We start from the raw sequence: 13,583 nt of genomic DNA, 5'->3' as shown, positions 1-13,583 counted from the left end.
TCAACTCCTGGGCCCCGCCTCTTGCCCCGCCCCGCTCGTCGGCCGGCCCAATCGGCCCCGAGTGGCCCCCAGCTCTCAGCCAGTCAGCGGAGCGCTCGCCACGCGCTGCCCTCCCCCCCTCTTGACGCGCCCCTTCTCCTTCGCGGACGCCTCACCCCGCCCATCCTCTTCCTCCCACCCCCGCCTCCCCAAAGGCACGTGATTTGCCGAGCTCGCGCAAGGCCGTCGACAGGCTCGCGGGGCCGCGCGCGGTCACAAGGCGTTTGCAGCCGGGCGGGCGCTTGGGTTACATAAGGGCCTTTTAAGCCCGTGGAAAGTTAAAATTAGCAGCCGATTGGTTGGCGGGGGTGCCTGTCACTTCGCTCTGTGATTCCGCGGCGCCGCGCGAAGCCGCCAGTCCTAGTTGGGTGTGAGAAGACGTCGGACGTCTTTTCCCTCCCTCTGCCAAAAATGTCATCTCTCTTTCTTATATATTACATGAAATATAATAACGTATATTATTATAAAATATATTATATATTAAATATAGTATATTTATATATTTAATATATAGTATATTTAACTATATATATAAATATATATATATATATATATATATATATATATATATATAAAAATTTATATATATACTATATATATAAATATAAATATATAAATATATAAATATAAATATATATAGTATATTTAACCGTCCCCTGTAGGTTTACAGGGGTAGAGAGAGAAAATATACATGTACACATAAGAGACACACACACACACAAACGGGAAATGGAGATGGTATCTATCTGCCCCCTCCCATAAATAAACAGGCAAAAGTTCATATTCCAGTTGTATGGCTTGTCCTTGCTCTCAGCTTTCCCAACACAACAATCTGAAGTTGTTTCAGATTCAGGCGCTGCTCATGGCATCTCTTGGCCCCCAATCAATAAAACTAGTAGACCCTCCCAACTTCCAAGTGTCCCTATTTTCCAGGGACAGTCCCGGAATTACAGAAGCCGTCCCGGTTTCTGATTTGTTCCGCTTTTCCTTAGGACGTCCCTATTTTGATCAGAGAAATGTTGGAGTGTATGGAGTTAGGCAATCCCCTGCCCCAGCCAAGGAGATAAGTCAGTATACAGCCTTTAGAAGTCATCTGAAAGCAGCCCTGTACAGTGGTACCTGGGGTTAAGAACTTAATTCGTTCAGGAGGTCCGTTCTTAACCTGAAACTGTTATTAACCTGAAGCACACCACTTTAGCTAATGGGGCCTCCCGCCGCCGCCACGCGATTTCTGCTATCATCCTGAAGCAAAGTTCTCATCTTGAAGCAGAGTTCTTAACCTGAAGCACTATTTCTGGGTTAGCGGAGTCTGTAACCTGAAGCGTCTGTAACCTGAAGTGTCTATAACCTGAGGTACCACTGTATTGGGAAACTTTAAAAAAAAAATGTTTAATGTTTTATTATGTTTTCTTGTATGATGGAAGCTGCCCACTGTGGATGAGGCAACCCAATTAGTTGGGCCGAGTATAATTATACTTATAATGGAGCAGGACGTCTCTATTTACATCGGAGAGAAAAGCTGTGAGGGTATGGACTAAACCAGGCACCCGCAAACTTGGCCCTCCAGATATTTTGGCACTACAACTCCCATCATCCCTAGCTAACAGGACCAGTGGTCAGGGATGATGGGAACTGTAGTCCCCAAACATCTGGAGGGCCGAGTTTGGGGATGCCTGGACTAGACATTTGCCTGGGTGGGGTATGTGTGTGTTGAACCCAGGCCTTGATTCCTACCAAACCTAACATTGAATGTGTTTGGCAGGGGCAGCCACATTTTGCCTTTTCAGAGGAGTAAAGCAAGCCGTTTCATAGAATCACAGAATCCACAGAGGTGGAAGGGACCCGGAGGGTCATCTAGTCCAACCCCCGCAATGCAGGACTCGCCGTCACCAGCAAAGGTAAGTGCTGGCATCTGCACCCCCAGTCATGTGTGTCCCCTCCCAGTTCCATCACAGCTGCATCCTTCCTGCCCAGGGAAATGGCTCCTGACCCCTGCCCAGCACCATTCCCCATCCCCAGATGCCCTCTGCTTGCAGAGCCCAGGGACCCGAGTTCTGATCCTGCGCCACGGTGGCTGGCCGGCCTACAACTGTCAGCAAGTGAAGCTGCTCCTACTGAAAATGCATAAATAAATAAATAAATAAAATTGTTTATTAAATTTGTACACTGTACTGCCCTTCATCTGAAGACCGCTGGGTGGTTTGCAAATACAGTAAACCCGCAATGTAAGTGCGGGTTATGTTCTAGGGATCACATCTAAAGCCAAAAGCACATATAGGGTTCAAAGTCTCCCCCCCCCCCCCCGTATGCTTGTTCCTTTTCTGCCCCATATTTATTTTTTCAAAAGTTTGCCAAGCACATAAAGCTCAGTGTGCAGAAGCTAAATGCACATAAGTTGCGGGCTTATCAAATGTTCTGCACATGACAAGAAGAATGGCAGTGCAAGAATGGGGAATAGAAGAAACAGCTTCTTACTCTTACAATTTGCTCTTAACTCCTATCTTCCTCTAAAACTGGTAACTTAAAAGCCCAGGCTCACAAAAGAAGCAAGGTCTTACTTAACAGTATGTTAATGAAAGAAGAATAAAAAATGGGGTCCCTTCAAGGGTTCAGCTTCTTAAGGAAGACTGGACCTTCGGAGAGAGCGTACCTTTTAAGGCTCAAACCGGTCAGGAAATGAACAGAGACCAGACCAGGATATACAAAAGCAAAGCGGCTATAAGCCTGATCTTTATTAAAGCTATTGCAACAGGGTGCTCCCCCCACACACAGGAGAGAGGACTCAGGACAAAGGTGTGCAAGCCCTTATATAGACTTTGAAATTGCCCACCCTGTAGCTGAAGACCACCCCCCAGATACATCATACCTACATCACAGAAGAGGCGGTCTACAGCAGAAAACCTGTCTGCCAGGTTACCTGGGAATGATAACTGATTACATTATTTTGGCAGTCTGGAGATTCCTTTGTAATGGTAAATACTCAGTTCCTGAGTCCAGGTCACAGACACGCCCTATTCATATCTTAAATGTGCCCTTAAGACAGGATTTGTGAGAGACAATGGGGAGATTTACCATTTCCTTTGACCTTGCAGAGAAATATTTGAGGTTCTCTTGGGGAGAAAGAAAGTGGTTTCAGGACTTTTCTGTGAGTTTCAGACATGTGGGTTACATATTGGTATGTGTTTGCTTGGTACATTTGTGAACATCTATTATATATATATATATATGACCTTAAAAGTCTTGTAACAGGACCTATTATATCAAAGGCAGTAGGAATAACTAATCAACCCTGCCTGTTTCAGGCACAGAGGATTCTAAATGAATTATTTGCTATAAGATCACACTCTTCATCCCCCAAGCAAACTCTGATTCAGTCACCTTTCTTGCCTCAACATACTTTGCTGAAGGGAAACAAAATCAGGATGGGGCTATACTACAGAACTAATAGAATAATTAACAGCACACTGTAAATAATGAAACTCACTGAGATGGGTGTAAGCCAACTTAAGAGTGTTTCAATAGCCTTAGGCAGAATTAAGCCATTATGGTGAAAACCTCAGCCTGCTGTATCTGCTTTTCTAAGTTTCAAGGAGAAATCCTGACTCCAGATGACCTTCAGGTAATTCAGGACTGGCAAATCTCCCACCCTAAGCAAAGGAAAGAGCATTTACCATTTTTAAAGGAAGAGTTCTGCAACATCCGTTTCAAAAAGTTTCCGCTAGGTAGAGGCTAATCTTCCAGATATCTGTTCTATGTTTAGAAATAAGAGTGGCTAAATTAGGCACTGCATTAATTAGATTCTTATTTCACAAGCTGGAGCACTTATGAAAGTGTGGGATGCAGTCCTGTATGATTTTTCCCCCTTGGGGAATATATTATCATTAACAGGCATTAGAACCAAATTCTGCAAATGTCTGGAATTAGTTTATTTAGCTGTCCCCCCTTCGCTGGCAAACATCAGAAGAGACTACATTCAAAACAATGTAAATGTTTATTATAAAAATAATTATTTATATAAACAACAAACATTTGTTCAAATATCTAGAATACAGTTAAGATCCTTTTGGGTGGTAAGTCATACTCATACCCATAATGTACCTACTGAAATAAAGTCTTATTGATTTAAATGGGCCTGCTCTGAATTTTAAAAGCATTGAATGTTGCTTTTTATTTTTAGACTGCTTTCACAACTGTAGTATATTGCTGTGTGTGTGTGTGTGTGTGTAGATAGATGAGTCAATAAAAAATGTCAGTTCCTAAAACTGTAATGTTAATGGACACAGATGTATTTTCCCACTCTATGTATTAATCATTATCCTTTTAGTGTAAAGTAGAGCTGCAGTTTTCATGAGGAATTTTTTTTAAAATGTCAGCAAAGAAGGTTTATATCTGTCATCGTCTGTCTTAACACACCACACTCCCAAGGAATGAATGAAATACATGCTAATAATAATGCAAATATAACCAAAAGCTATATATCTTTTTCAAAAGCCTCTTGCAAATTTGAATTCTAAACCTAATAATTTATCTTGTCATACGGATACATTTTGTTTTGCCATTTATATCCAGATTTTAGAAAAGTTCATCCAAAACTCTCCAGAAAACTTAGTTGTCAAATATTCATGCAATAGCCAGCTCATTTTGGTATGGGTTTTAATTTATGTGTTACCAGAAGATTATTATTGGTGATTAAATCTGACACAAGTACCAAAACACGTTAACTTTTAAGGCCTTGGTATAATGTTGTAAAACTTAAAAACTCCATGCACTGTTATCTAGAAATAGACACCTCAAGATTTGATGTTTGCACTAAACTGAAGTTGATGCCCACTTCCAATCCTGCCCATTTCCAATGTTTACTGCTAGGTTACTGTATTCTGAAAGAACAGTATTATTCCGAAAGCAAATTTAAAACTCTACTAAACCCACACCGAGCTACCATTAAATCCTTGCTTGATACAGCTTTGGAGTCACTTATCAATATTTTTATTAAAATATCCTACTGACTTCAGAGGAGTAAATTAAGCAAACTTAAGCAAACTAAGTTTAATATACTAATTTCATGGGGTTTTATCATCAGTGTATTGGTTTTCCTATTTTAGTTCTCAACAGTAGATGATGCAAACATGTTAGCTAGGATGTAAAGAAATGTAAACCTAGTTCTGTGTTCTCAGACACCCAACAAAACCAAACTGCTTTTGAAACTGAAATGTGTTTCAAAAGTGGTATGTGATATGGTGTGACAGTCAGCTGATTAAAGGGAAAGGAAGAGTAGATTTCACTGAGCTGACTCAAGCCTTCTACATGAATCTCGGCAGCTCTATAAATTCCAGTCCCTGCTTCAGCATTTTTACATGCAATACAGCACAATAAATATTGTCGCCAGGTAGTATAGTCTGATTTTAAGCTATTTTTAAGAATGCAGGACCATTTTTAAATGACAGAAGAGAGTAACATGAAATAGCAGATTTTAAGAACTTGAGATCTCTCGCAGTCTCACTAGCTGCGAGCACCTGGAAGCCTGCAGCAGAGGCAAAATACAAGGCATATTCAAAACTGCATACAGTATTTAATCAATGGTATCTTACTTCTGCAGTAAAAGGCAGCATGTTTCAGATAAAACACAGAATTGAAAAACCAGTGGAAATGACACTAAAAACAGTGAATTCATTAGTAAGAGAATGTCAGAAAGGCAAATAGTATAGCTACAAGTCACTCAATGCTCTTATAAGAATGCAATTTTAAAAATCTTGACTTTTTCTTCTTCAAAAAATATCATCGTAGCCTTCTATAGCATCCTTGCTATTAGCAACAGCATAAAATTCACTACTGAACAAAGAAACCATCTCTTTGGATGGCTGAAACTGGTTGCAGCAAATCTTATTTCTGTGCATGTAAGCTCTGATCCTTAGAATATTTTCTAGCAGGCTGTCCTGCGGCCTGTTCTTCAACTTGTGCTTTATCAGATTCATTTGTGAAACTGTACACTCCACGGCTGCACTGCTGAAGGGCAGGGTGAGCAGTGCAAGGGCAAATAATCCTAGCTCGACAAAATCTTTATCTCCCACCTCATCTGTATGTTTTACAACCTCTACCCAGAACTGTTCTATCTGGCTATCTTCTGTGTTTGTCCAAGAAACTGTATCCAAATTCCTCCACTGTTGCTCCAATTGCAAGTGATCCCCTCTGTATAATGACAAAAACGACAAAGTTGAAAATGCAGGTCTTAGGGGACTCAGAACAACTGAAGGATTTAAAGCAGTTAGCGATTCAAGATGATCCACATTTGGGGGCAGGCGAAGCTTGATTTGGTTTGCAAGCTCAAAAACACAATCCCGACACGTCTTTTGAATGGCGCCTCTAATTTGGCAAGAGATTTTGGCTTCTGATAATTCCGAGAGGAACACCTGCCCAAGATTAACTTCGGAGAGGGACAGGTAGTTTTGCTTGCTTCTAATGTCATAGTTCATTATGGATGACCATGTTGGAAAGGCAGAAGGCTTCACGACTCTCTGTAACAGAGTCTTGTAGAACATCACTAACTCAGTAATCTGTTTAACTGGATTAGCAGTTTCCAAAAGAAATAATTTACTGAGCCTGTTTGTTTCCTGGACAAGAGTCTGCAGAAAAACCAGGTAAAGTCTGTTCAGAGGCTCAGAGTACATTTGATAGAGCAGCTCAGCACTGTAGTCCTTTTCAGTGTCTTTTACAGACTGAAAATGCAACTTCAGAGTATCATACAGGCTAAGTATTCTATTAACGCAAGGGCTAACAGACAGCCATCGCGTGTCAGTGATTTGCAGCACCTTCAGGGCAACCTCTCCAACGTTGATTGCAGCATACAGGTCAGCGTACCGTTTCTGGCGAAACGTGCTTTGAGAAAACCATAAGTAGGTCTGCGCAACCATATATTCTAGGTTCAGGGGAAGCACATCGATAGCTCTCGATAAGCACAGATAAATGGAGCGGCATGTGCACTTAATAAAAACACCGCAAGGATTGAGTTCATAAAACTTTTTGAGCAGCGAATTTTTTGGACCACATATACTTGCGCTGAGCCCATCGGCACCGATTCCAACACACTTCTTTATGTTGAGCTTATTTTCGTTTAGGAATGATAAGAGAGCCTCTGTGATTAGATCAGTGTCACTGAAAGTAATTAACCCTACAAAGGAGGATACAATGCATTTAAGCCTGTTGCTGAAGTATCGCACCATCAAGCAAAGTTGCTTCTGCAAAGATGCGTCAGAACTTTCGTCAATGATCAAGGAGTAGTGTCCGTTGCCAATATCCCGAAGCAGCTCTTTGTGGACTGTTGGACCTATGATATCGCTTATAATTGTAGAGCACTTTGTCCTATGAAGGCTTATGTCTTTCTCGGCCATTCCACCAATAATACATCCCAGGTGATCAACAGTAAAAATGCTCATATGGCAAGCTATGTGTGTGGCTAATTTCAGAGCACACACATTTATGGAATCATTCATTTCCATATGATTGAATTCATCGAATGTGTCTGGTTTGGCTCCAAATGACATTTCTTTTTCAAGTTGCAATGAATGCCGCTTTTCAAACTCATAGGAGTGTTTATCCACATTCATTGAAGGCTGTGAGATCAACGCAACGTGCTTCTTATGCTTCTTAGTTTTACTGTGCGACACAAGATCGCTGTGGTGAGCTCTGATTTCACACATGCAGTATCTGCATGCTGCTTTTGACTCATCTCCTGGTACCCTCCGAACCCAGTCTTTTAATCCAGCTTCTCTTTCCCAGTCTCTGCAATACCTTTTACCGTACTTTTCCCACTTTCCAATCTGCTTGCGAGCCATCACGGTCACGTGCTCACCAGCACTCTCTGAAAACAAAGCACGGTTTTCTCTCTGAAAACAAACCAGAAAACATTTTTTTAAATGAAGTTTTAAAGCAAGTTTTTCTTAAAAAATTGCCCTTATGAAAAAAGAACCACACAGCAAAGATTGGCTTGTGCTATAACCTTCCCACTAGCAAAGGTGGTAGATTTGTTTTCCTAAAGCAGTCAAGTAATGGCTGCCAAGTTCTGAATTCTGAAGGAGCGTCTCCACCTCCATCGTTCTGCCGGAAACTGAAGTCCAGCGCCGAGGGCCTTCTGGCGGTTCCCTCGCTGCGAGAAGCCAAGTTACAGGGAACCAGGCAGAGGGCCTTCTCGGTAGTGGCACCCGCCCTGTGGAACGCCCCCACCACCAGATGTCAAAGACAAAAATAACTACCAAACTTTTAGAAGACATCTGAAGGCAACCCTGTTTAGGGACGCTTTTAATGTTTAATAGGTTATTGTATTTTAGTGTTTTGTTGGAAACCGCCCAGAGTGGCTGGGGAAACCCAGCCAGATGGGCGGGGTATAAATAATAAATTATTATTATTATTATTATTATTATTATTATTATTATTATTAGGTGCCATCCCCACTCTCTGCCAAGTGGTACCAAGATCCCAGGGGTATTCCAGGCGCTCACCCAGGGTCTGTGCTCATTTGGAGAATTGAAGATGAGGTGGAGACAGTTGCAGCTTTAAGAAATATGATTTAGTCACATATTTACACCTGAGTTTGGATGGAGGGAGTCTAGATCTTACACTACGGTCATCTCCAGCAGGACTTGTTGCCCACAGCAGTGCAGCACTGGATTCCCAGCCAGCCTTCAGCCAGCCTGCCCAAGATAGGGCTCATTCTCCCCCCCCCCCCCGCCCTTCTCCTTTCAAGCACACCTTGCTAAAAACACTCTTTTCCTGTCACCTCTCTCACCACCCCATCACCTTGGCAACCTCTGTCTGCTCAGGCCCAAGATTCCTCTTAGATGGGCCATCAACACCTTGGGTCATGTGCCTCTATCCCAGGTGAGGCCCTGGCTTGGAAAGGAAGCTTAGCCTTGGAAAGGAAGCTTAGTCTGAATTCTTCCCTTCAATAATCTCCAAATATTAGCTAGATCCTGACATCCATTAATTTATTGGGTTTAGGGGGGGTCTTCCTCTCCCCCACAAATCCGTAACAATATTTATCCATGTAGTATCTCAACTGCAAAGTTTGTGAAAGCTAATCACCTTTGATTAAACATAGGAAGGAAACAATGTGTTGCTGCCAACGAGTTGATCAAACTTTGTTCTAGCAGTAGGCAGCTGGGCGAGACCAGAAGAGTAGTCAAATCCCACTTAGCCATGGACCACCGAATGGCCTTCGTCAAATCATTGGCCTTATTCCTCCCAATTAAGGGGAATATAAATGACTTCTGACAAAAACATCGATGCAGCCAGAGCAGGGGTGCCAACTTGAATAAAATACTGGGGAAGGGGGGCAGGTAAGCCCCATCCCACATAATTGATCCCGACACGGTGCCCCCCATTTGAATGGCAATGCTTATCAGCTTGGGGGGCCTGGCCCCCTAAATTATTTTATGGGGTGGGGGCGAAGAGACCTCAGCCCCTAGGAGTTTGGCTCCTATAAGCCAGAGATTGAACCAGAGACCCTCTGCATCCAAGCCAGATGTTATATCATAGACCCACAAGCCCTTCCCTGAAGTAAAAGTGTGAGATTCATAGCATTAACCTGCTATGAAAAGAGCAACTAGCAGCAGATGCTATAGTTTTAGAAACGAAACAAGGTACAGTGGTACCTCGGGTTAAGTACTTAATTTGTTCCGGAGGTCCGTTCTTAACCTGAAACTGTTCTTAACCTGAAGCACCACTTTAGCTAACGGGGCCTCCCGCTGCCGCCGCGCCGCCAAAGCACAATTTCTGTTCTCATCCTGAAGCAAAGTTCTTAACCCGAAGCACGATTTCTGGGTTAGCGGAGTCTGTAACCTGAAGCGTATGTAACCTGAAGCGTATGTAATCCGAGGTACCACTGCATAGCATTATTCATGTAGAGACCTACTCCACAACCAGACAGAGGAACATAGAGCCTCATTCCCAATGTGCGTTCATGCTGGTGCTTCAAAAGATACATGAATAAATACAAATATGACTGAATGGGACCTGCAACAAAATGTTGCAGTGGAACCTCCCTACCAGAGGTAGGAAAGTTTCAAGCAATGATTCCCTCCGTGCCAGCGGTTCCACTCCTGACCTGCACCAGTCTGGGTTTTTCCCCCCTAAAAAAAAATTATTCAAAATTAAAACAAAACGTATTATCCAGAAACATATCATCCTTATTCCCACCCCCAGTCTGTTTTTCTTTTATGGCTGCCAGTCTACAAACCATGTGTTCATTCAGCTACTTTAATGACATTTTTTTTTGCTTTAAATTAGCTTTAAAAAAAGCTTTTCCAAACCTCAGGAACCTCAGAAAAAGAGGTTGATTGCTGTGTTCAGTGACAATTGCTTTTACCTGAAAAACTCGAGCTCTGGTCAGGCTTGTAGTGGTAGCTTAGAGGCAGTCGTTTCTAGTACTGTATTGCTTCTTTTATAGTATTTGTTTTTTTAAAGAAACAACCCATAAGCACCTGGCATTTCCCTGATCAAGTGAATCTCTCCCTTGGCTACCTTTTCATGGCACTAGGGAAACAATCCGGACGGGGAGAAAGAGAGAGAATGGAGCCCTTTTCACTCCAAAGCCTTGATATAAAAATAAATAAATCTAGAAATCACCCCACTCTACCAGCGCGCTTGATATCCATCCTGGCCACGAAGGAAGGCAAGCACAGAAACCAAGCGAGCTTACAAATTGGGGATCCAAACACATCTCTTTGTAAGCACCTAGGCGACAGTCTCCTTTCCACCCTTAGGGGATGATGATGCCACGAGGCAAAAGTTATCAGGCTTCTATACCAGGTTACGCGCATGCATACATTACGAACCCATTCTGCAGCTGCCCGTTTGCAACTCGTGCCAAATCCTCGGAATCGGTTGCTGTTTCTGCAAAGCCCCTTTCGTTCTCTGTCCCCCACCCCTACCCACGGAGCCTCTATGCTTCCTACTTTTAAGACCCCCGACTCCCTTACATCCTTGCAGGATGAGATCCTTACATCCTTGCAGGAGAGATCAGAAGCCCTTTTGCAATGCGATTCCTTCCCAGTCGGCTGCAAGCACAGGCGCTCAGCCTCCAGTAGCGTGGAGAGGAACCCTCACCATCCCGGAGACAGCAGCTTTCTGCCGCCACTCGTCCATTTCCTCTGCTAGCAACAATCCCGCTTTGGCTAAGGCCCAGCCAATGGAGCCGCTCTGCCTCCTAGCCCAGCCCAGGCTCATCCCTCCGCCAACCGATTTGCAGCTGCTGCTTGCGCGCAAAGGAGAGGGAGGCGCAACGGGAAGCGCCATGCGCGCTTTTTGGAGAGCGCATGGCAGGCAGTTGTGGAAGCGACTGGCAGGTTTCTCCTCGCGGCTGCAGCTGTGAATCCGGTGGAGCCTGACCTGCTTTTAAAGCCGAGTGGTAGTCCACTGATCCCATCACCTCCTGGCAAATAGAAGGGGAAGAAATGGAGGCAGTGAGAGATTTTACTTTCTTGGGCTCCCTGATCACTGCAGATGGTGACAGCAGCCACGAAATTAAAAGACGCCTGCTCCTTGGGAGAAAAGCAATGACAAACCTAGACAGCACCTTAAAAAGCAGAGACATCACCTTCCCAACAAAGGGCCGTATAGTTAAAGCTATGGTTTTCCCAGTAGCGATGTATGGAAGTGACAGCTGGACCATAAAGAAGGCTGATCGCCGAAGAAGGATGCTTTTGAATTCTGGTGCTGGAGGAGACTCTTGAGAGTCCCATGGACTGCAAGAAGATGAAACCTATCCATTCTGAAGGAAATCAGTCCTGAGTGCTCACTGGAATGACAGATCTTGAAGCTGAGGCTCCAATACTTTGGCCACCTCATGAGAAGAGAAGACTCCCTGGAAAAGACCCTGATGTTGGTCAAGATGGAGGGCACAAGGAGAAGGGGACAACAGAGGACGAGATGGTTGGATAGTGTTCTCGAAGCTACCAACATGAGTTTGACTAAACTGCGGGAGGCAGTGGAAGACAGGAGTGCCTGGCGTGCTCTGGTCCATGGGGTCACGAAGAGTCGGACACGACTAAACAACTAAACAACAACAAACAACAAAGCCCATGTGGGTGGGTGCAGGAAAGAAGAAACGAGCTGGTTAGAGCAGGGCGATGGCAACACCAAGGTTGCTGGTTTGATCCCCGTTGGGAACATCTGTATATTACTGCATTGCACAGCAAACACTCTGGCACTGCGCAGCCGGACCTCCTCAGCACTCTGCTCATCCTCAGGAACCCATCAGCACAGCAAAGAAAACATTCTTCTTCTTTTTTTGCATATAAATTTTTCTTGTTTTCCTTACGTAATCTTTTTTCAGCAACATCCATCCATCAAAATATACAGTGGTACCTCGGGTTACATACGCTTCAGGTTACAGACTCTGCTAAACCAGAAATATTACCTCGGGTTAAGAACTTTGCTTCAGGATGAGAACAGAAATTGTGCCGCTGCGGCAGCGGGAGGCCCCATTAGCTAAAGTGGTGCATCAGGTTAAGAACAGTTTCAGTTAAGAACAGACCTCGGGAACGAATTAAGTACTTAACCCGAGGTACCACTGTATACCCTTTTACTCTGCCAAGCCGTGACTTCCCTCCCTTCAGTTGGTATCCCTTGTCACATTTTTATCACATATTTTATTCTTGCATCTTATCTATTTTGCATTGTAGGTGTTACTTCAACCCTGCTAGTGTTTTTAAGTTTTTACAGTTCTCTTTTAAATACTGAAAAAAATTACTCCCAATTGTCCTGGAATCTCTGGTCATCCTGGTCCCGGATCCTTCCTGTCAATTTGGCTAATTCCACATAGTCTGTCATCTTCGCCTGTCACTCTGCAATGGTAGCAGCAAAGAAAACATTCTGGGCCATAATCTGTCATGGAATTCCACTCAGTATTGATCCAGAGCAGATTCCAATGTATAAATCGGGACCTCACACCTTTTCCTTCCCTCACCTGTGGTACTGTGGATATTGGCCTTCCTCTTCCTACTCTGGCAGCGGCAGCCCTATTAGATTCGTCAATTAATCTTGCTGGTTAATGTTAAAGAGGATAATTAGAATTGCTGTGTGCAAGAGGAGCGGAACCTGAAGACCTCCATGTCATTGAAATTCTACTCACTATTGATCCAGAGTAGATTCCAATGTATAGTTAGCAGAGTAAAACTTGGGAAATTTGAAGTAAGAGAGGTGGCATCACACAGGTGTTCTGAGCGGCAATTGCGAGCACATAGGGCAGCCAGGGAGCAGGAGACACTCAGGATCACGGAGCTTGGGTGATGATGATGAGTTATTGCCTTGATATCTCACCTCCCTCCTCCAGAGCTCAAAGTGGCATTCATGGTTCTCCTCCTCACTTAATCTTACAACAACCCTGTAAGGTAGGTTAGGCTGAGAGGCAATGCCAATGTCATCCAGTGACCTATACAGCTGTGTGGGGAACTCTAGTCTCTCAGGTCCTAGTCTGACACCCTAACCATATTATATTCTATTCTATACTATACTATACTATACTATACTATACTATACTATACTATATTATA

General features: G+C 43.6%; 1 protein-coding gene across 1 annotated transcript; it reads right to left on the bottom strand.

The window, feature by feature from the left end:
- Positions 1-4,007: 4,007 nt before the first annotated feature.
- LOC309326451 (uncharacterized protein) lies at positions 4,008-11,123 on the bottom strand. The gene is made up of 2 exons (XM_081835195.1): positions 11,010-11,123; positions 4,008-7,919 (listed from the first exon to the last, which is right to left on the bottom strand). Exon 2 carries the CDS (start codon positions 7,866-7,868, stop codon positions 5,805-5,807), a length of 2,064 nt encoding a protein of 687 aa, XP_081691321.1. The 5' UTR covers positions 7,869-7,919; positions 11,010-11,123; the 3' UTR covers positions 4,008-5,804.
- Between the last annotated feature and the right edge of the window lie 2,460 nt (positions 11,124-13,583).

This window comes from Podarcis erhardii (genome assembly GCF_964252035.2).
Source record: "Podarcis erhardii genome assembly, chromosome: 1".
Lineage (NCBI taxonomy): Eukaryota > Metazoa > Chordata > Lepidosauria > Squamata > Lacertidae > Podarcis > Podarcis erhardii.
This window is presented reverse-complemented; position numbering and strand designations above follow the sequence as displayed.